Source organism: Vombatus ursinus, unplaced genomic scaffold (assembly GCF_900497805.2).
Source record: "Vombatus ursinus unplaced genomic scaffold, bare-nosed wombat genome assembly UNPS02014863.1, whole genome shotgun sequence".
Taxonomy (NCBI): Eukaryota; Metazoa; Chordata; class Mammalia; order Diprotodontia; family Vombatidae; genus Vombatus; species Vombatus ursinus.
Window position 1 is genome coordinate 10,367,288 of NW_020954641.1, and position 24,236 is coordinate 10,391,523.

Here is a 24,236-nt window from a genome sequence, read left to right on the forward strand (position 1 = left end):
GCCTGAGCAAAGGCACAGAAATGGAAGCTGGAGCATTATTGGGGGCCACTTCTAAAGGGCATTTAAGAATTCTAAACAAAGGAGTTTGGTATACATTGTTTTTCCCTTCCCTGGGAACAGAATTCAGGTACCTGACCTAACAGCCTGGGGGTAAGTTACAGTATTATATATTTAAAGCTGAAAGAGACTTTAGAGATCATTGAGCACAACGCTTGTATTTTACACAAGGGGAAACTGAGGCACAGTGAAGTTAAATGACTAGTCTAGGATCCCCTAGCTGGTAAGAATCTGAGGCAGAATTTGAATCCAGATCTTCCTGACTCCAAGTCCAGGATCTACCTACTTTACCACATTGCTTCTTGGTAAGGGTGATTGAGGAGGCACCTCTGTTTTTATCATAAGCGTTGTATAAAGGACATATGAACAAAGACATTAACTGCATCCAAAGAAAGAACTGATAAATAGATGTATAGAATAATTTTACATACATATGTCTATGTGTGTATTTATATACACCTATTTTTTGAATTTTACATACATATGTCTATGTGTGTATTTATATACACCTATTTGAATCTAATAGTGACCATCTCTAGGTTTGGGGAAGGTGGAGGAAAGAAAAAAAGGAAAAAAATGAATTTACATAATAACTTTGTTGCATACTTAAAAGGAATAGCAAGTTACACATAATAGATTTGCAGTTTCATATGCAATCATCTTTTTTATTATACTATGTTATGGAAATGCTTGTTTTATTCTATAAATTAAAATTAAAATAAACTTTAAAAAATAAGCATTGTTGCCCCCCAAATTTAGTTTATATATTTGAAAACATATGTGGTCTATACATCTTTTTATACTTTTAAATATTTTTTTCCTAATTACATGTCAAGACAATTTTTAAGCATTCATTTTTACAGGATTTCCAGTTCCAAATTTTTCTCCCTTCTTCCCTCCCTCCCTCCCCTCCTCTCTTCCTAAAATGGCAAGCAATTTGATATAGGTTATGCATGCACTATCACATAAACCATATTTCCATATTAGTCACAGTTGTGAAACAATAAACAGATCAAAAGGGAAAAAATCATGAAAAAGAATAAAGTAAGTGAAAAAGGTACGCTTCCATCTGCATTCAGAGTCCATCAGTTCTTTATCTGGATATGGAGAGCATTTTCCTTTGTGAATCCTTTGTACTTGCCTTGGATCATTGTGTTGCTGAGAAGAGCTGAGTCATTCATAGTTGATCGTCACACAATGCTTCTGATATTGTGTACAATGTTTTCCTGGTTCTGGTCATTTTGCTTTGCATCAGTTCATACAAGTCTTTCCAGTTTTTTTTTTCTGAAATCTGCCTATTCAACATTTCTTACTGCATAGTAGTATTTCATGACATTCATATACCACAGCTTGTCTGGCCATTCCCCAATTGATGGACATCCCCTCAATTTCCAATATTTTGCCACCACAAAAAGAGCTGCTATACATATTTTTTGCACATGTAGGTCCTTTTTCCTTTTTTTATGATCTCTTTGGGATACAGACCTAGTAATGATATTGCTGGATCAAAGGGTGTGCACAATTTGGTTGCCCTTTGGGCACAGTTCCAAATTGCTTTCCAGAATGGCTGGATTAGTTCACAATTCCACCAACAGTACTTTAATGTCCCAATTTCCCCACATCCTCTTCAACATTTATCACTTTCCTTTTTTGTCATACTAGCCAATATGATAGGTGGAGGTATACCTCAGAAGTGTTTTAATTTGCAATTCTCTAATAAAAATGATTTAGAGCACTTCTTCATATACCTATAGATAGCTTTGATTTCTTCCTCTGAAAACTATCTGTTCATATCCTTTGACCATTTACCAACTGGAGAATGGTTTGCATTCTTATAATTTTGATTCAGTTCTCTATATATTTGAAAAATGAGGCCATTACCAAAGACACTTGCTGTAAAGATTGTTACCCATCTTTCTGCTTTCCTTCTAATCTTACTTGCAATGGTTTTGTTTGTACAAAAGCTTTTTAATTTAATATTATCAAAATTACCAATTTTACATTTCATAATGCTCTCTATCTCTTGTTTGGTCATGAACCTGTTACTCACTTAACTTCTCCTTTAAGACTTTGGACGCTATACCACTTGGTACCTACATGTTTAGTGTTGATATATTATTTCATTGTCTATGGTACCTTTTAGCAAGAGGTAATTTCCTTCCTTATCTCTTTTAATTAGATCTACTTTTGCTTTTGCTTTGTCTGAGATCAGGATTGCTACCCTTGTTTTTTTTTTTTACTTCAGCTGAAACATAATAGATTCTGCTCCATCTCCTTACCTTTATTCTGTGTGTGTCTCTCTGCTTCAAGTGTGTTTCTTGTAAACAACATATTGTAGGACTCTGGTTTTTTATCCATTCTGCTATCTGCTTTCATTTTATGAAAGAGTTCACCTCCATTCACAGTCACAGTTATGATTACTAACTATATTTCCCTCCACCCTATTTTTCCTTCTGTTTGTTCTCTCTCTCCTTTCACCTTTTCCCTCCTCAACAGTGTTTTACTTCTGTCTACTGTCTTCTCTTGTCTGCCCACCCTACTGTCAGTCCCTACCCCCCTCTTTACTTCACCACCTCCCCTTCTGCTTTCCTGTCAGGTAAAATAGATTTCTATATTCATATTACTCTGTATATTATTCCCTCTTTGAGCCAATACCGATGAGAATAAGGTTCAAGCAATGCCCATCACCCTTCCATCTTTCCCTCCACTGTAATAGGTCTTTCATGCCTCTTCGTGTAAAATAATTTGCCCCATTCTACCTCTCCTTTCCTTCTGTACCCAGTGTACTCCTCTTTCTCATCCCTTAATTATTTTATTTATGTCATTCCCTCAAATTCATCTCATACCTGTACCCTCAGTCTGTGTTTATTCCTTCTAGCTGTACTACTGTTGATACAATTTTTAAGAATTACAAGCATCTTCCCATGTAGAGATATAAGCAGTTGAGTGCAATTTAATCCCATATGTTTTCTTTTTCCTTTTTTCGACTTCTCTTGGATCTTGATATTAGAGATCAAGTTTTTTGTTCAATTCTGGCCTTCTCCTTATGAGAGCTTGAAATCTTTCTATTTAATTGAATGACCATTTTTTTCCTTTCAAGTATTATGCTTAATTTCACTCATTAGGTGATTCTTGGTTGTAGTCCTAGCTACTTTGCCCTCTGGAATATCATGTTCCATGACTTCTGATGCTTTAATGTTGCAGCTGCCAAGTCCTGTGTAATCCTGATTGTGGCTTCCTCATACTTGAATTGTTTCTTTCTGGCCACTTTCGGTATTTTTATCTTGACCTGATAGTTCTGAAATTTGGTAAAAATGTTCCTTGGAGTTTTTATTTTGGGATCTCTTTTCTATGGTGATTGGTAGACCCTTTCAATGCCTATTTTGCCCTCTGGTTCCAGGATAGGACAGTTTTCCTTGATAATTTCTTGAAAGATGCTATCTAGGTCCTCTTTTTGATTATGGCTTTCAGGTAGTCCAATGATTATGACATTGTTTCTCCTGGATCTATCTTCCAGGTCAGTTGTTTTTCCAATGAGGTATTTCACATTTTCTTCTATATTTTCATTCTTTTGAATTTGTTTAATTGATTCTTGGTGTTTCATAGAGTTGGTAGCTTCACTTGCCCAATTCTAACTTTTAAGGAGTTGTTTTACTTAGTTAGCTTTTGTATTTCCTTTTCCATTTAGTCAACTGTACATTTTAAGGAGCTGTTTTCTTCAGTGGATTTTTGTATCTCCTTTTCCATTTGGCCAATTCTACTTTTTAAGCAGTTTTTTCCCCCCAAGCTGTAGACTCTTTTTTTTTTTCATAATTCTCTTGTATCACTCTCATTTCTTTTTCCAGTTTTTCTTCCATCTCTCTTATATGATTTTTAAATTCCTTTCTGAGCTCTTCCATGAATTCTTCCTGGGCTTGAGACCACTTCCCATTCTTCTTTGGGGTTTTGCTCATAGGTGTTTTCACATTTTTGTCCTCTCCTGAGTTTGTGTTTTGATCTCCCCTGTCATCATGATAATTTTCTATGGACAGATTCTTTTGTAGTTGCTTGATCCTTTTTTTGGCCATTTTCCTTTCTTTAAAATTTGAGCTTTGCTCCCAGGGTAGAAGGGACACTTATCTCAGTCTTCTTGTGCCAGGGGCTATAGGCCCTTGCTATTCCCCTGGTGCTGCACAGATGTTGCCCTGAGGCCCACAGAGAACTTTCCTGTCTGGTACTGCACTGAGGGAGTAGGGTAAGGGTGGCTGACACTGCTGGAGGCTATAGGGGTCTGGCAGCTTATCTGATGCTGAGCTGGGGTCCTAGTGCTGGTGTCTGGCATGTTCTGAGTCTGAAGGGGTGCTTCTATGTTTCCCTGGGGCTATACTGGAGCACATGGTGCTCTAGCTGCTGGTTGCCTGTTTGCCTAGGGCTACACTGAAATGTGGTGGGGGCCTGGTGCTGGCAGCTTCCTGTCTGCTTAGGCACCCATAAGTTTGGTGGCTACCTGTCTGCCTGGGGCTACACTGAAGCACATGGTGGTCTGGACACTGATATTTGCCCAGGCTATGCTGAAGCATGTAATAGGTCTCATCGGCCCCTTTCCCCTCCTTACGCTGAGGCACCTGGGGGGTCCTGGTATTGGTGTTTGCCTATTCTACTGCACTGGGGCTCAGGATCTCCCACTAGTTTGGTAAGGTAGGGCTTTCTGCTGGTTTGCTGGGACAATTCCTGCCCTGGACTGTGTTCCCTTTTTACCCAAGTGAGATAGACCTTTCTTGGTGATCTTCTAAGTTTCTTAGGCTAAAAGATTGTTCACCCCCATCTTTTTGCTGGTTCTGCTATTCTAGGATTTGTTTGGGGGCACTATTTTATGCCCCCTTTTGGGGCATAGTTTGGAGGTGACTATGGGAGGGTTATGGAGATTTTCTGCTTACTAGCCATCTTGGCTCCATGCAAGTGGTCTATACTTCTAAGTGAAAAATCCCCATTTGAACATGCTCATTCTTTTACTGCTTTATGTCCAAGATTCCTAGGCTAGAAGTAATGCTAGAAGTGAAAGGAACCTTAGGGCATATCTAGTCCAGGCCCCTTATAGAGGCCTCTGAACCCCTTACTCTTTCTAAACCCACTCAAAATCCTAGAAGAAAACTGTATGGTGAGCTGAACCTCCTGAGGGGCAGGGAACACCAAGCCTCAACATGGAATATATACAGTGCTAGGCGCCCAGATGGTATTGATTGATTCCATCTTTTTAAATTTCTTTTAATTTTCATTTTCTCTTCCATTAAGCATTTATTCTCCCCTCCCTGTCTCCCCAAAAAAGAGAAAACCAGACTCCATTTTAGAGACACTGAGGATTGTCAAAAACCTCAGTTTCCTTAGTAACCCCCCAACCTACCAGGTCCTAATCCAAACATATAGCTTTGTGTGGGAGCACTGGTCTTTCTATTCAGATGCGTTTTTTTTTTTTTTTTTAGGTCACAGCAGGTCAGATTAATCTCTTGAAGCACCAGCTGAACAGCAGGGTCTACATGGCCTTAAATTTAAAATGTGTTTCCTTGGCCTTAAATTTAAAATGTGTTCCCACTGTTTGACTAAGCAGAGGAATCACACAACCTCACACTAAAATTCAGGAGATGAAAAACAAGCCAGTGGAAGAAAGAAATCACATACATGCTCCATGAAAAGAATTATTTTTTTTTCATGAGAAAATTCAGATTTCAAGGTGTCCACATAGGAGAAGCAGAGCACAATAGGTAAAATACTAATCCTGAAAATAAATCCAGGCCAATCCAGTGAGGTGCCTGTTCTATTATTGTCCTATTAAAAATCTTATTATAACCATAGACTTCAGTCAAGCTGGTGTTGTTCCTACAGGGCATTACTTTCATTTTCAAGTTTACTTCTTGATATTCCTCTTGACCTTCACCTGGGAACCCTTCAAGGATAGTAAGAACCTGTCCATCTATACAATGAATAAATTTTCATTGACACCTTTCATTTTTACATCATTCATATTTCCCACTGTATCTCTTCTCTCCCTCTACCCTCCCAGAGAGCTAGCCCTTATAGTGAAGAATAAAAAAGGGAGGGGAAAAACATTCAGCAAAACTAGCCAATATAATGACAAAGTCTGGTGTTATGTGCGGTGTTCTCCACCCATAGTCTCCCACCTCTTCAAAAAAGTAGGGGGAGGTGCCTTCTCAAATCTCTTCCTTAAGGCCAAGCCTGAAATGGTGCAGTTGAGACTCCAAGGACTCATTCAGTGTCATGGAAAACTCCATGGAAAAGGTGACTCTGGACGAGGGGGAGAAATTATTCTCATGGCTCATACAAGGCTGATAGAAGTTGAGTGATGGCCATGATCCTGCCTGGATCTGAAATGATGCTTTGTACCCATCACTGCTTTGCTCACCAATATCTACTCATTTCCTAAGGAATTCCCTCTCAACTCAGAGGATCACAGTATTCCAAATCTAGAACTAGACAAGCCCTCAGAGGCCAACTGGTTCAACCTTCTCATATTATTGATGAAGAAAAGGAGGCCCAGTGAGATTAAGTGATTTTCTCAAGGGCACAGAGGGAATAAGCGACACAGGTGAGATTTGAACCTGGTTCTTTTGACACTAGAGCCAGTATATTTTTTTTTATTTGTAAATAGTATTTTACTTTTTCCAATTACATATAAAGGTAGTTTTCAACATTCATTTTTTATAAGATTTTGAGTTTCAAAACTTTCTCTCTTCCTCCTTTCCCTCCTCCTTCCCCAACACAGCAAGCAATCTGATATAGGTTACATATGTGCAATCATGTTAAACAGATTTCTATATTAATCATGTTGTGAACGAAGAAACAGACCAAAAGGAAAAAAAAACTCCAAAGAAAAAATAAAAATAGTATGCTTTGATCTGCATTCAGACTCTATAGTTCTTTCTCTGGATGTGGACAGCATTTTCCATCATGAGTCTTTTGGAATCGATTTAGATCATTGTATTGCTGAGAAGAACTAAGTCTATCAGACTTGATCATCGTACAATGTTGCTGTTACTGTGTACAATGTACAATGTTCTCCTATTTCTGCTCACTTCACTCAGCATCAGTTCATGTAAGTCTTTCCAGGTTTTTCTGAAATCTTCCTAGAGCCAGTATTCTTTCCAGTGTCCCACTAGCATTCAAGGCCCTCTCCATTTTATTTCCTATTCTTCAAAAACAAGTCTTTCATTCCAGTCAAATTGGTCTTCAAATTGTCTCAGATGCATGCTACAATACAACTGATGTCCAATTTTATCCCTACAACTTTGCTCCAACTGTTTCCCTTTCTGGGATATCTTTTCCTTTCTTCTTGATATGCCTAAGAACTATCCTTCCTTTGAGATACAATTGAGGTGCCATCTCCTCCATGAAGTCTTCCCCAATTTCCCAAGTCACTTGGGATCTATCTTTGATCCAATTATTAATGAAAAACGACTGACATTGGACTCTGATTAGGAAACAACATGGCCATAGTTACTTGAGAACTAGAATCATGCTGAATCTCTCCTCTCCTTTGCAGCAAATTCCCAAAGTCATCAATACCTTACAGGTGCCCTGGGCTCTCTCTGTGGCCCTACTTGTTGAAAATATAAAGTGCACTAATGCTCTTCCACATCTTCTTCTACGTGAAATGTATTGAACAGATAATGAAACACATCTCCCACCTCTCAGCAGAGAGATGGGGCTATGGAAACAAAGTGGTACATGCATCATCAGACAGTCACCACATTAGTTGTTTTTGCTTAACTTTTTATCATTATGAAGAAAGATTTAATGCTGGGGGCGTGGTACGCACTATATTCAGAAATTATTGTGATATGAAAACAAAATACATAAATAAAATGTATTTTTTTTAAAATAACTATAATTTGTTATACTTCAGAGCACCAGGGACTGACTTTTTCCACGTGCTGAAGTGGCCTTGGTGTCTTTGACTAGTATTTGATTCTACTTTTTATCACCACTTATCATGTTTATTAGCGAGGACCAAAATTGGTCCTTTCTGTTTCTCAGGACTACATTCTGAGCCCTGTTCATCTTGAAGTGACTATAATGTTTGCAAATAAAATGGTCTCATGGTCCTTCCAGGTTAAAAATGCTGATAAAGGCAGGAAAATATGAAAACAAGAAGGCAGGCAGGTAGGTAAGAAGGCAGGTAGGAAGGAAAATGGCAGGCAGAAAGGAAGGAAGGAAGGAAGAAAAAAAGCATTTATTAAAGGCTTACTATATGCAAGTGCTAAGGATACACACAGAAGTTAGTTCTGGTGCTCATGGAGCTCACATTCTAATGGATCCTGGAATTCATCAAACATTTCCAGGACAGAGACAGTAACTCTCAGTTAGAGTCAATCCAAGCATCCTGAATGGAGCAACTGACCCCAGAACTAATCAGAGCTTTATGACGGCAGGTGATGAGCTCAGTGTCCCTCAGGACTACATCACTTCCTATTCCTGAGGCTGAATGTAAGCACCTAGCATAGTACTAAGCACACAGGAGACACTTACAAAGTACTTTGCTGAACTGAAGATTCCTTCTTACTCTGCTCTAAACTATTCAGAATGAAGGTCTACATTAGACTTGAACAGCACAAACTCCTGTATCTACAAATCACTGGGGGCATCAATTTATAGGGTGGTGTCTCTGAGAACTCCAGATCTTCTCAGTCTAATCAAAGAGCTAAAAGGCAATGATGGGGTCATCAAATCCAATTCACTCATTCTATAGAGGAGGAAACAGGCCCAGAAGTGACTCATTCAAGGTTTCACACCAAGCTGGTGTCAAAGGTGTGACTAGAACAAACACGGTACTTCTGCCACAATGCTTCCCTATGACCTGATTTGGAAAGAGAAAAGCCCAGGGGATGATTTCTAAGTGTAGCTGTGGAATTAGGTGACCTCCTGGCTCAAAGGTCGGTGACTTAGCCTCTGAGTCACTCAACAAGGATCCCTGGCCTGACTCTGTGTGTTCCCTTGTTTACACTTGGGGTGCTGGAGCTTTTCACATAAAGTACAGTGACACACCTTGGCCATGAAGCTGAGGGAGGTAGTGGGATGTTGGGTCTCTGAATGAAGACTGGGTCAAGAAAGCTTAGCCTGGAGAGTTGAAATTCGAATTTGCACTGACTATTCCCCTTCACTGGACAGAAGCTGCCAAAACTGCACTGCATCAGGATGGATGCTGAGCCTGCTGATAATAAATGTATAATTAATGAAACTCTAAAAGGAGAGTGGGGGCACCATAGCCATTTGCAGAGAGCAAATCCATCATCACAATAGGCAAGGAAGGAAGAGAACAAAGACAAAACCAAAAGGTAACCCATGGGTCGCAGATCTTCAATCATTTTCTTCTGAAACTCTGTTAGAAGAAAAAATGACTTCGTTTCTCTTTTTCTATTGGCCACTACTCTATTTGCTTGCCACGAAATTGTGACATATTCTGACACTGACACTGTGCCCCTCTCTCCTGGTAAGGACCAGAAAGTTGTCTTCCTCCTGTCATGTATCTTTGGAAATAACTATTGAGGTCCCAGCCCTATCACAATGAGGCATCTAGAACTAATAATAATAATAGCCAGCATTTATGTAGCACTTTAATGGTCACAAAGCACTTTACATATATTATCTCACTTGATCTTCACAATAACCCTATGGTTATTGGGGCTGGGAAAGGTTAAGGGGCTTGACTTGTCCAGGGTCACATGACTAGTGTGTCTGAAGCAGGATTCAAACTCAGGTCTTCTTGACTCCAAGTCTAATAGTTCAGCTACTATATGACTGAGAGTTCAAACTGTCCTTAGACCAAACTCCACAATTCTTTGGGTCTCACTGTCCCTTTCAATTTTAAATTTTCATCTTGGAGAAAAGGGCTGAGCCCTAAAACCAAACACTCTCTTAAACAGGCCTCTTATACCAAGGAGAAGAAAGAAGGCTCAATAAAGTCAGGTCCTGGGTTATGATTGCCAGCACTCTCAGATCACGAGGAGCACATCAATCAGATTGTAAACTCTGGGGCTACCAAACAAACCAATCTACCAGAGCACTCCCTCCAATCCCGCAGTGTGCCATTATCCACTGCCCCTACAAACAGCAATGAAACCGTAACCTTCCTCAAAGACGCTCTGGAACAGAATCATGTGGTGCCTGCAGGCATCTGGAGGAGGATGAAACGCTCCTCCACTTGTCTGATTCGAATGGCCCAAGTGGCATTTTATTTCCTTTCAAAAATATAAAAAATGTCATGAAAAGTAAAGTAGCCCAGCCTTAGGGGAAAATAAAAGGGGAGTATCTTGCTTCTTATCCCTAGGAGTAGAGCTCAGGGGTATGTCATCTTGCTCTACTCCCTAACTGGGGTTGAGGGGTAGGTGTGATGAACCTAAGAAAAATAAACCTTCCCACCTAATAACAACATGCCTTATATTTATAGAGCATCTTTAACTTCTTAAAGTATATTCACATCTATTACTCCCATTTTACATATGGAGAAGCTGAGTTTCTAGTATTATTGAATCTTGGGCAAGTAACTTGAAACCTTAGAGGCATGAGTAATGAGAGAAAGGAAAATTTGAGACGTAATTAGTTTGTTAAGCAAAAGGTATTTAAGCATGTTCTCTCCTTTCCTCAATCTCTCTCTCTCTCTCTCTCTCTCTCTCTCTCTCTCTCTCTCTCTCTCCCTCCCTCCCTCCCTCTCTTGAAGATAGCTAATGTGGGAATTTGCTTCATATATCTGTAATAGATTTTGTTTTCCTTGCCTTCTCATTGTGTGAAGTAGGGGGAAGTAGGGTAGAGAGAATTCAGAGATGAAAATAAAATAAAATTGTTTTTTTAAAAAAAAGATGGTGTTGGAGAATGAGATTTGGTTTCTGAATCATAGGTTCAAATATAGGAATAATGGTATCTTGGTCAAGGATGGAGTGCTTCTAACAAGGATGGAGTACATCTCACAATATCTATCAAGCAATCAACATGTATTTATTAAGTAGATACTATAGCCAGGCACCATTCTAGGTACTTGGAATACAAATTGAATTAGCTAAACAATCTCTGCTCCCAAAGAGTTTACATTCTAGTAAGGCAAACAAAAAGGGCATATATAAAGGGAAAAAATACAAATAAATACAAAGTCGTTTGAGAAGGAGAGCAGAAACAGTTGAGGTTTCTATATGAGCGTCATATAGAAAGTAATGTTTGAGTTGCCTCTTAAAGGAAAAGAGATTCAATGGGACAGAAATGAGAAAGGAGAGCATTTCAAGAATAAGGAACAGTCAGCGCAAAGACATGGCAATGGGAAGTGGACAGTCATGTGAAGAATAGAGAGAAGTTCAGTTTGGCTATGTCTTGGCTTGAAATACTAATCAAAAGGGTTTGAAATCAAAAAGGTAGAGAGAAAGAACTACCTACATATATCCATCAAACTAGATGACCATAGATAAGTACATCTATGGTATAGATATGATATATAAATATATAAAAAGGATAATGCAAAGACACCCAGAAATTCACAGGAGCCAAAATCCAAAAGAGCCAGCAGTAAAACTTAGATGCAGATTTCTGTACATAAATGTATGAAGCACAGGTAATAAGTACAGGACAGCGACTAAAATCCAGTGAGGCTGAAAAGATAAATTGGAGCCAGGTTTTGAAGGGTTCTAAATGCTAAAAAGTTTGCATTTAAGTCTAGAAGCAATGGGAAGCCACTAGAGTTCACTGAGTAGGGAAGGGACGAGGTCAGATTTGTGCCTAAGGAAAATGACCTTGGCAGCAGTGTGAATAGTGGACTGAAGTGGAGAGAGTCTTGAAGCAGGGAGACAAAATAGGAAGGAGACCATTGTAATAATTTAGGTGAGAGATGATAAGGACCTGAATGAAAGTGGTAGCTCCAGAGTAAGGGGTGAGATTTAAATATATATACATATTCATATATATATACACATATATTATATATATATAGTAGAGGTACTACATATATATACTATATATATAATCTACTATATATATACTCTACTATATATATACTATATGTACTCTACTATATATACACTATATATATAGTATATATGATATATATGATATATATATATGTATATAGTAGAGGTAGAAATGACAAGGTTTGTTAACTGAGTGGGGTGAGGGAGAATGAGTAGGTGAGGAAAACATCATTACAAACCTAGGAGCCTGGGAGGATGATTGTGCTTTCTATAGAAAATAGGGAAGTCTGGAATAGGGGTGTGCTTGGAATAAAAGATAATGAGTTTTATTTTAGAAATTTTGAGTTTGAAATATCTCCAGGATATTCTATGTGAAATGTACAACAGGCATTTGGTGATGTAAGACTAAAACTCAGGGAAGAGACTAGGGAGGGATATATAGGTCTGGAAGTTATCTGCATAGAGGTGATATTTAAACATATGAGAGCTGATGTGTTCACCAAGAGATAGACTGTAGAGATAAAAGAGAAGGGGCCTAGGACGGGGCTTTAGGGGATACCTAAAGATAGGGGTCAAGACCTGAATAATGGTCTAGCAAAGGAGACTAAGAAGCTGTTAGAGTCTGAGATAGTGGTCAAGAGAATCAAATGTGGCAAATGGTTTAAGAAGTAGGAAGCCTGAGTAAAAGACTATCCCATTTGACAATTAAGAAATTATTGGTAACTTTGAAGACAGAGTTTCAGTTCAGTGATAAGGTCAGAAATCAGACTGCAAAGTATTGAGGAGTGACAGGAGAAGATGAAGAGTCAGTGAATCTAGACAGTTTTCTCCCTAAGAGTTTGGCTGAGAAAGGGAAGAGACATAAGGGGCAACATCTCAAGGAAATGTGAGAATCTATTGAAGATTTTTTTTTTAAAGATAAGAGAGGCATGGGCATGTTTGAAGGCAATAGGAAAGGAACCAGTAGAGAAGGAGAGGCTGAAAATTCAAGAGAGGTGATGACTAGGGGCAGCTAGGTGGTACAGTGGATAGAGCACTGGCCCTGGAGTCAGGAGGACCTGAGCTCAAATCCAACCTCAGATATGAGAGAGAGGGAGAGGGAGAGGGAGAGGGAGAGGGAGAGGGAGAGGGAGAGGGAGAGGGAGAGAGAGAGGGAGAGAGAGAGAGAGAGAGAGAGAGAGAGAGAGAGAGAGAGAGAGAGAGAGAGAGAGAAAGTGATGACTGAAGTTTCAATCTGCTGGAGAGAATGGGGAGGAATGAGAGGATGAATGTAGAAGCTCAAGCTCTACTCAGCAGTACCTGTATAGAAGTGGAAGGCTTGAATAGTGTGAGTAATCTAGGACTAAGGTTAGGCAAGACATGATTTGAGATAGGACCAGTGGGCATGGACTCAAGAGAAGAGGACAATACAGATTTGAATACAGTCAAAACTGAAGAGGGAAGGAGGTGAAGTCGGCAATACTAAGGAGCAGAGAGCCTGGAGGTCTTAACAAGGGTGAAGAATGGGTTGAGAAGGGGTGAGGCACAGGGAGTGCTGGAACCATAGGAGGTTATAGTCAAATAGAGGAATACCAGAATTTTTAATTGAGAAGTGGAAGACTTGTAGGTAATGGTGAGATCTAATGTGTGACCACCCCTATGTGTGGCTGAGATGAAGTGAAGGAATAAGTCATGGGATTTGGGAGTTTAGGAAGTTTGAGGGAGCATTAACAGATGCTGCAGCTGGGTCCCACCCAGCTGGCAGATGGCACTGGATCAGCTCTGGCCGGCTGCTGCCATCCCACAGAAAGTAAAGTGTATGTGTAAAATCTTGTCTTGAAATACTAATCAAAAGGGTTTGAAGTCAAAAAGGAAAGAAGAGAGAACTACCTACATATATCCATCAAATTAGATGACCATAGATAAATATATTTATTTAAATACATAAATATATAAGAAGGTTAATGAAAAGATACCCAGAAATTCACAGGAGCTGAAATCCAAAAGAGCCAGCAGTAAAACTTTTAGATACAGATTTCTATACACAAATGTATGAAGCACAGGTAATAAGCAAGGTCGACTGAAGATGCTAATATGATGAGGTATATTTGGCTTTACTATGATCACTATATCCCATGCCTGGAATAATAATCATATGTAATGAGATGAGGAGTTCAGTAAATAGATCACAAGCCTGGCATGGAGGCATGATATAACAGTGATGAGGGACCTGGATCTCTCTGCTAAAAGAAGAGTAGTTAATTTCTTGACTTAATAATTTTATCCATTAAAACATAGTAGTGTCAATGAGAGGAATTAATATTCTGGACCTGATTCTCACTAGCAAAAGAGAGCTACTCCACTTGCCGAAGCAAAAATGATCAGAACCTTTGGTGGGGGAAGGGTTAGGAGGATAATGATGACCATGCCAGATCAGAATTTGTGACAATGAATTAAAGGAAAGCTAAGCATAACTTTATGTGAACCCTGGACTTGGGCAAAAGGATTTCCAAGGGTTTAAAGAAAGGTTGAGTAGAATCCCATGAAAGAAACCCATACAGGGGAAGTCAGCCTAAGAGGAATGGAAAGTTCTGAAGAATGAAAATCTGATGAGGATAAAATGAGAGAGCTGTCTAAAGAGACAGATGTGAATATAAAGGGGATTCACTGATCAATTTAGATTTTTAAAAGGTTCATGTAGAAGATGGAAGCAAGGTCAGATAACGAAGTATGAATATCAAAGTGTAAGTTGGTGGTATAAGAATGATATTAGGAGCACTAAAGCTCAGAATGTGCTTGGGCTAGTGAGGAAGGCTAAAGACGAAAAAAAAACACATTAAAAAATATCCTGGAGAGAAGATGGCTCAAAGGAAAGACAGAACCACTGCTCAGGGGAAATGAGATGATAATGATGAATGAAGGAGAAAAGCCTTCTCAACTGTTATTTGCTTGTGTTTTATCTGTCAAGAAACCTTTGCCATCTTTGGGATGTAGAAGGCAGGACAAAAAATTATTGCTCGAAGTGGAAACTTAATATAAAATGGGAGATACTAATAAAGCACCCAATGAGTTCAAGTTACTAGCCAAGACTAAATATATTCCAGAGTCCTAAAAACTCTTACAGACATGATTGCTGGGCCACCATTAGTGATTTGAAAGATTGCAGAGAATTAGAAAGGTTCTAAGGGACTGGATAAGGGCATTTTTCAAACAAAGAAGTCTCAACTTTTCAAAAGGGAAGAGTAAGTTTGACTTTGATTCCTGGTAAAATTTTAGGACATATTATTAAAAGGACAATTAGTGAACATATAGAAAAGGATGATGTAACCACAAAAGGCCAAGTCATATCAGCCTATTTTTATATTCTCTTTCAACAATGTTGTTGTCCTTGTAGGTGGGGTACTATAGACATGGTTTACCTAATTTCTGTAAAGTATTTGATAAAGTGTCTCATGCTACAGAGTGTGGGCCAGATAATAGCAGATTTAGAAGGATTTGGAACTGCTTGAATTGTCAGGCTAAAAGAATTACTAATGGCTCAATGCCAATTGGGTAAAATGTCCCTAGTGGATTGCCACATGGATCTTTCTTTGCCCTGAGTGGCTTCACATTTTTTTTAAATTTGTAACAATGATTTGGCTAACGGGTATTTTTATCAAATTTACAGATGACAAAAGCCTAGGAGGGATAGTAAATATGTTGGATAAAAGAGTTTAGATCCAAAAAAGAATTTGACAGATTAGAAAATTGGGCAAAATCTAATAAAATGAAATTATAAAAGGACAAACGTAAAGCCTTATAATTGGGTTCCAAAAATCAGTTTCAGAAGTCCAAGATTAGGGAGTCAGTCTAATGCTAAGACTGTTGTAGGTTTAAAAAAGATCTATAAGGATTTTTAGTGGACTGCAACATAAGTCAACAGAGTGATATAATAATCAATAAAAGATAATATGATCTTGGTTGGCATTAAGAGAGATACTATATCTAGAAGCAATGGGATAACTATCCCATCACACTGACTTTAATGAATGAATGAATGGAGTGAAAAAAAAGAATATATTAAAACACTTATGATGTGTCAAGTACCAATCTAATTATCAATCATACAAAGAGAAAAATAATACAATCCCTGCTCTCAAGGAGCTCATATTCTAATGGTGGGGGGTAGGAAACTCACATCAGAAGTCTAAGCTACAAGTCTGATGAAAAGACTCCATGGTCAAAATGGTACAACAGTAAGATAGATGGTGAAACATATTTTTAAGTGTCATTTCCATGAATAAAACGATATCACTTTCTGATGTTGAACCATTTGATAGTTTCAAGGACTTTAGTGGTAAGCACTTTCTTTTTTGAGCCTTCGGTAGCAGTGGGGCTGCTGAAGAGGTGTGTGTGCGGGAGCACCTGCTTTAAGATAGAAGTCAACTGACTAACAACACAGTATAGGCAGTGGCATGAAAGCAGGACCTTTTCTCTGCAGGGGATAGATGATGGCTGCGGTTACTGGGTTAAAATCAGAGCCATTATACTGCTGTTCTCAGGGCTCTTGGGCTTACTTGCTCATCCATGGAAACTGGTCAGCAGTGGTATTGGTAGTGATTGGGATAGTGGGCCAACCCTTATGAGACCACATCTGGAGAAGGATGTTCGATTCGCCACATCACATTTCACGAATGATATTTTAAAGCTGGAATGGCATCCAGAGAATCCTTGACAAGGATTGTCAAGGACATTAGTCTAAAGAAGAGAAGATCTGGTGGGCAGTGGTTGGGGAGGACATGATAGCTTTCTTCGGGTATTTAAAGGTTATCATGTGGAAGAGTAATTAGACTTTCTCTGCCTCAGAAGACAGAACAGGAAACTTCTAACAAGGGCTCCAAAGAGGTAAAACTAGGTTTGATGTGAAGAAGAATTTCTTAATATTTAGAACTACTTAAAAGTAGAAAGAGCAGCTTCAGGAGATTTTGAGTTTCCCCTGCACTAAGGGCGTTCAAACAAAAGCTGGATGACTATTTGTCATGGACGTATCTGACTCAGCTGCTGCTTAAGCCAGAGGATCTGTGAGTCCAAACAGACTTGCTTAAGTTCCCACAGCTGGTCAGTGACAGAACTGAAATTAGAACTCAAGTCTCCTGATTCCCAGCCTCCCCTAACCCCACCCCATGCTTTCCACTAGACTGTGTCATGAACAGACAGTTCCCATACCAGCAGTAAGACTGCTAGAAGCCAGGTGCTAATGTTTTGTTGGTAGAACCTCCTTGGGGTAGGGACAAGGGTTTTCTTTTCAGTGTTCCAGAGGCATCAATCTGGATTTCATTGCTAAAATAGAAGTATTGACTTTAGCTCTTCCTCTTCCTCCTCATCTTGCCCTAAGCTTACCATTTGTGCAGGCTTCTTACCTGTCTCTCTATTCATCCCATAGGCCCTGGGGTAGAAGGGAGAGTGAGTTCAGCCCCCTAATATCACAGATGCTGCATGCCAAGGTCCTTGGATGAGCATAGAACACAACATTATGGAAAGGTTTGCTGCCACCAAGCTGCACAGGAGATTTTAATTGTAAATCATCTTTCAGTGTCTGCCCATGACTGCCTTTGCAGCCCTAATGAATGTAAAATGAGAGAAAATGATGCATTTTTCAAAGGTGGAATCCACTGTGACACTGCATGCTTAGCATCTTCTGTGTAGATATAAATTCAGCACCAGATCCATTACAGTCACTATTTGCATACTCTGCTCAATTAATGACTCTTCAATCAAGTATGCTCTGCCCGAACCTGGAAACCTCCTCATTTCCCACCTCACCACTCACTAGAGCAGAACTCCAGAGACAGACCCCAACCCTGTCTGCATTCTTTGGACACCTGGTGGAGCACTAAGCCAACAGAAATACATTTAATCTGATGGGCAAATATCAAAGGGAAAACGGCATGAAATAAAAGGATGAACATAGAATTATAGATTTAGAGGTAGACATGACTTTGGAGGTCACTGAGTCCAAGGCTCTCATTTTACAGATGAGAAAATGGAGGAAAGAGAAGGTTGGCAACTTGCTCAGGGTCACAAAGCTAGTAAGTGCCTGAGATGGGATTTGAACCTAGGTCTTCCTGACTCCAAGTCTGATGCTCTACTCTATCCAATATGCCACCTAGTTGCTTGGGGAGAAACCAGCGAGTGAGGGGTAGGAGGGAACAAGGGTGTGGAGACGTTAAAGAGCTAAATCTATCCCATTCTAACACTCACCTGGAATTCAAAGTTTGTATTCTCCAGAAACTTCTGATTCATGGTTTCTGCAAACTTGTTGATTGCTCTCAGGAAGACCCTAAAAGAGGCAGAAATCCAGTCAATATTCAGCTCATTGTAGCTTGGATGGCATACAACTCTTAGGAAGACCTAATCAAGGCCGTGTTTCAGCTCTGTGCTTTCTTGGTTCTCCTCCTGCTTGTCTGATGACTTCTTCTCGGTCTCCTCTGCTGTGTCTTTTGATCCCTGTCAAGTCCTAACTGTGAATGTCTCTCAAGGCTATGTCTTGGACTCTTTTATCTTTCTTCTCTATACTCTCACTTAGCAATCTCATCAGGTCCCGTGGGTTCAGTTGTCATCTCTATGCTGATGATTCTCAGATCTATATATCCAGTTCTAGTATCTTTTCTGAGTTTCAATTCTGTATTTCCAAATGCCTATCAGACATTTTAAAGGCAGTATTCCATAGGCATCATAAAGTGTCCAAAAAAAGATTTCATCATCTTTCCCCCTAAAACCTTCCCTTCCTTCAAATTTTCCTATAACTCTTTTTTTCTTTTTCTTTTTTTAAATCTTTTTTATTTTAGACTTGAATACTAGAACTTAAGTAAATAATAAGAAAAGCAAAAGAAACATTATGAACTTAAATATTAAAACTTAAATATAAAATAAGAAAAGAAAAAAATGTCATGTGCACAGCAGAACGTAAGAGAGGATTCAAAATATAAAGCAATAAATTTCCATTTCAAGAAATCCTATATATTAAATACTACACATGTTGAAAGCTGTCCATCTTCTCTTTGCTTCCCTTTGTTCTCTGTTGTACACTTTTTACTTTGCTCTTTTTCCCCCCTTCCTCCTCCCTGTTCTCCCCCCAGGCTATATTAAGCATAAATATAATTATATATATAGATATTGATATATACATACACAAATACATATATATACATACATACATATATACATACATATATAAACATACACTTGCCCTAAGAGATCTACTCCTAATCTTTGTTTTTATGTTTGTGTGTATCTCGTTTCCTCCCTCTTGACTCCTCTGCTTTACTTCTACCCACTACCTAGCCCTCCTATTACTTAACCTACCCCCCGCAATGATCCCTCCCTTATCTTCCCAGTCCCATTAATCTAAACACCCTTCTATATCCCCCTTTAACCTATTCCCTCACCCTCCCCTCTAAAGATCCCTCCTGTATCCTCTCCCCCCTCCCTATCCCCATTAGCATTTTCTTTCTAAATTTAGACTTTTATACTTCTCTAGATGTATATGAATTGTTCCCCCTTGAACCCATTCCAGATGAAAGTAGGTTTCCAGAACTAACAGCCCTCTTCCCCCATCTAATTCCATCACTATAACTCTTGAGGGCACAATTATAGTCTAAGTTTCCCAGATTTGCCATTTCCATGTCCTCTTCAACTTCTCAGTTCTACTTACACCCTATATGTAATCCTTTGCCAAATCTTGTCATTTCTACTTTCACAATAATCTCTCCTATATGTCCCCTTCTCCCCACTCACACAGCCATCCTAGATCAGGGCTTTTTCACTTCTCATCCAGCCTATGACAACTTCTAATTAAAATCCTTGCCTCAAGTCTCTCTGCATACCAATTATTCCTCTATAGAGCTGATGTAGGGGTCACCCTAAAGTGTGAGTCTGACCATGTTAGCTGCCACCCCCATCCCCACCCCACTGAGTGAACCCCAACAAGCTTCCTATTACTTCCAGGATCAGTCATGTCTTAAGTTTGTCATTTAAACTTTCCCCTCTTGGCTTAGCATTCTTTTCCTGTTATCTCTCCTTCATATATTCTGTATATATCTCCTCTCCTGTATCTTCTCCATGTATCTTCCTTGTATGTCCATATTTATTTACACGTTGTCCACCTTCTTTCCTCCTCCCCTCAAACTTTCAAAGATCCTTGGGTACAAGGATAGTTTTTGTGGTTTGGCCTTTTTTGTATCTATCCCCAGCTCTTAGCACAGTGCCTGGTATATAGTAAGTTTTTAATAAATGCTTATTGGTTCATTAAAAAGTAGAGATAGTAGGATGTATAGAGTTGGTGCCTCCTTCTTGCAGTCATAGGAACCATGAGAAGGATGATGCCCATTCAGGGAGAACTACACAGTTCTGAGCACAACTGTGGGGCAGGGTCAGAAGCACTTGGATGTTTTTCCCCTACTCTATACTTTCATTCAGGTCAGCACTGGTCTCCAGGTAGGAGATAAAAGCTGTCAGACTGTCACTGTTGTACCAAGTACCCTCCCGTATGGAACCTGGATGAAGGTCTGTGAGGAATATGAAGGAAGTAATACCATCTCTCACCTCGTGGAGTCCCCAATCCAACAAAGGAAAAGGAGTCCCTACTCTTCAAGGTCTTCCAGTCTATGAAGTCTAATGCAGATTCTACCCTCAGGAAAATCCTCCTTTAATGGAAGAGACAGTCAGTGTCCCTATATTTAGGAAATTACAAATCCAGCAAAGGATAATGTAAAGTCACATACGCACATACATACACGTAGACAAAAAGGAGAAATGTGAGAAAATATAAAAACGAGTAAACAGCAGAATGGTAGTGGGGGGAAAAATCATTGTCTCTGAAGTTAGAGGACATGAGTTCACTCCTTGAACCTCAGTTTCCTCATTTGTAAAATGATTGAGTTAGACTTGAGGAGTATTAAGTATACCTGAATACTTAGTATACAGGTATACTTAGTACCAGGAGTATACCTGTCTCAGGAATTATGTCTACTTGTGCTAAGAGTGGAATAATGGGAATCAAGGACAAGTCAGGGATGGCAAGAGGAGCTGAATTTGAGCCCTAGTCTCACATTCCTCTCCAAAGCCTTGGTCCACTTTCCTTCCAAGAATTTCTCCAAAAATAAAGACTGGATGGCTCATAGAGTAAAAGTGCTGGGAGGGGGTGTTGGTGGCATCAGTGTCCTGCAGGGAGCTCTAAGGGTTCTTCCCACCACACTTGCAACAGGCAGCAATATTTCATTTAGCCCCTGACAGCCCTGGGAATCTCCCTCGGTTTGAAATGCAGGCATAATTGCTGGGGCCTTGTTTGCTTGGTGCCACTTGGGAAAGCAGAACACAATCAATCTTGCCAGCTGTAATTCACTGCACGTACGGGCCACAGTCACCAGGTTATAGCAATGTTCTCATCTTCACTGTGCCACTGCCCACCATGGACAACTGGATAACAAGGTCTCCTTGTTACTGACAATCCACTGATGATAATACAGTTAATTCTTGATTTTTAGTGCTGGGGGGCAGGGGGTAGAGGAGGATTATCTACGTTGTGAATTATGTATAGCAAAAATGAAACCCTGGGCTGGCTTTCCCCCACTAACCTGCCAATATATGATCCAGCCTAGTAGAATGGGAAGAATAATTGATTGTATCTTATATTCTAGTCCCAATTCTGGTAATTTCTGTGTAAAACTACACTTCTTTGGAGATTAGTTTCCACATTTATTTTTCCCTTTAAATTTAAATTAATTGCTTTTTTTTTTTTAAAGTCTGGGTCTCCCTATCTTACCTAGGCTGAAAATACAGAGTCAATGCACTGCCTCAGTTCTACCACTGATAAAGCATGGGAGGTCCAACCCACTCTGACTCTAACCCAGGCCATTTTGGTCCTCCTTTTGGCAACCTCATGTCCCCTCACTCTGGAGGGTTCACCACACTGACACTGGTCTTAGTGTAGACACTTGATTTTCTTAGCCTACCTCAGATCAGAATGTCCAAACTCAAGAAATTCTTCAGCCTCAGCCTTCCTGGTACCAGGGATTATAGGCATGTCCCACCACACATGACTAGTTCATTTGTAAAAGATCATCTAGTCTAAGTCTCTCCTTTTACAAAGGGTTTTTTTGGTTATCTGCAACAAAGAGAAGTAAAATATCTTGCCCAACAACACAGTAAATTAGTGCAACCCAGGCTCCAAATTCAGAGCTCTATCTCCAGCACCATCCATTGTTGATGCTGCTTTAAAACCTGCCTTCCAAAGCCAAATGTACAGACAGATAGAAAGACAGATAAACTTCAGAATCCAAAGTAAGGTGATCTGGAAACAGACATCAGGTCTGAAGGAAGGCAAGATTGAGCGAATGCAGAAATAAAATCCAGCAAAATCTGTCACTTGTCACCCTGTCACAGTATAAGATTTCCATGGCTCTGCTATTCCAAACGCGCCTTTGAACATGCATTCCCCCCCCCCCCCAAAGATCAGTTATCTGATTCTCCAGATGGGACTGTATTGAGAGCCTGTCATTTTCTGTCCAAACATATCGAGTATCTCTAATGCGATACCAAAATGAGGGGTTTTACACCCTCTGTGGCAGGAACAATGATATCAGCAGGAACCATAACAGTCATTACTCTTGCTGTCAATCTAAACCCGTCTCTGAATCTCAGAGGCAGGTCCAATGGACCAAGACACCGAGAGCAAGCCGGGGGTGGGAAGAGAAAGGTTCCTGTACAAGCCTCAGGAGCCCACACTGCCACATTCTGAGATCCAAAAATCTCCCTCAACTTCAGGCTCATCTTTTTGGACTCTAAAAAATAGGGCTTCCCTTCCTTCCCCACCCCCAACCCCATCCCCACCCCCACACCAAAGTACTATGCTCCTAGCACTGGCAGATGAAATGGATGATAATAATAGCCCACATTTATATAATACTTAAAGGTTTGTCCATTATTTTCATACATTATCTCATTAGATCCTCACAGGGACCCAGTGAGGTAGGTGTTACAATCCCATTACAGATATGGAAATTGAGGATCAGGGAGTTTAATTGACTTGTCAAAGGACACACAGATGATAAGTAGCTGAGATGGAATTTGAATCCCGGTCTTCTTGGCTCCAGTCCAGAACTGTGTCCACTATACCATGCTGCTTTAGCATGTGTGTGAGGCCCTGCTACCTCTTTAGCCTTCAGTGGATTTATGATTTCATCTAACTGGGTCCTACCTCTCTCAATTCTACAGACTTTTTTATCTTGTATAATTCTAGGCTAGATTTTTGTTAAGTCCACCTTAAAGAATATGACTAATGTTCTAGAGTCTTCCTTTTAACATTTCATGGGCATCAGGACAATCTATCTACCATTCTTCACTTTCCCTGTGAATCAAACAACTAATCAAGCATTTATTAAGTACCTCCTATTTGCCAGGTAGTGTGCTAGCTATTGAGGATACAAATACAAAAGTGAATCTCCCTGCCCTCAAGAAGCTTACATTCTATTGGGGGAGACAATACACAAATCACATAATTATATAAAGAATAAATATACACATAATAAATTCAGGGTAATAGACTCCCCACAACCTTTTCTGCTCCTACATATTCTTACTGACATTTTTTATACCACCTTTTGCATGCAAGCCTTTGTTGGTAATAGGCTGACACACATTGTCCATCTTTCCATTACCTTTTAGCAATGAAGAATATGGACATATGGAAAGAGGCATATTGCTAATTTTATCAATTAAAATAATTTGAGAGAGTATTTTCAAAACTGGAAGGATTTTAGGCATCATTAGTCTATTCCCCCTCATTTTATAATTTATATAGAAAGAAGTTGAGGCCCAGAAAGGTCAAGTGGACTTGCTCAAAGTTTCAGTTAAAGACAAATACAATGGATAGAAAAAGGTAGCAGCCTATAGCATAAAAAGCTGGGGAAAGGATAGAGAAAATGTGGACTCTGATCAGAAGCTCTCACAATAGATAACTAAGTACATTGTCTTGGAAAAGATTCACTGAATTTCTTTTTAATCAAATTGTACGGTTTACACGTGAGAACCTTTTGCCACTAAAATGCTGTGTGATTTTGGAAAGTCACTTTTTCTGTTTAGACCCTGGTGCCTTCATCTATCAAATGGCAGAATTAGACCATATGCACTTTAAGATCCCCACTGAATTCTTTCTTTGGAGTCCACATCGCAGGAGCATCTTACCGATAAGACGACATTATGAGGCAGAAGCCATAGACAGGG

General features: G+C 39.6%; 1 protein-coding gene across 1 annotated transcript in view; it reads right to left on the reverse strand.

The window, feature by feature from the left end:
* Positions 1 to 24,236, reverse strand: part of DOCK2 (dedicator of cytokinesis 2) — a 497,074-nt gene that overhangs the window by 73,884 nt on the left and 398,954 nt on the right. Inside the window, exon 30 of the mRNA XM_027841714.1 lies at positions 18,216 to 18,294. Within this exon, the coding sequence (XP_027697515.1) occupies positions 18,216 to 18,294 (79 nt within the window). The remainder of the gene's footprint in view (positions 1 to 18,215; positions 18,295 to 24,236) is intronic.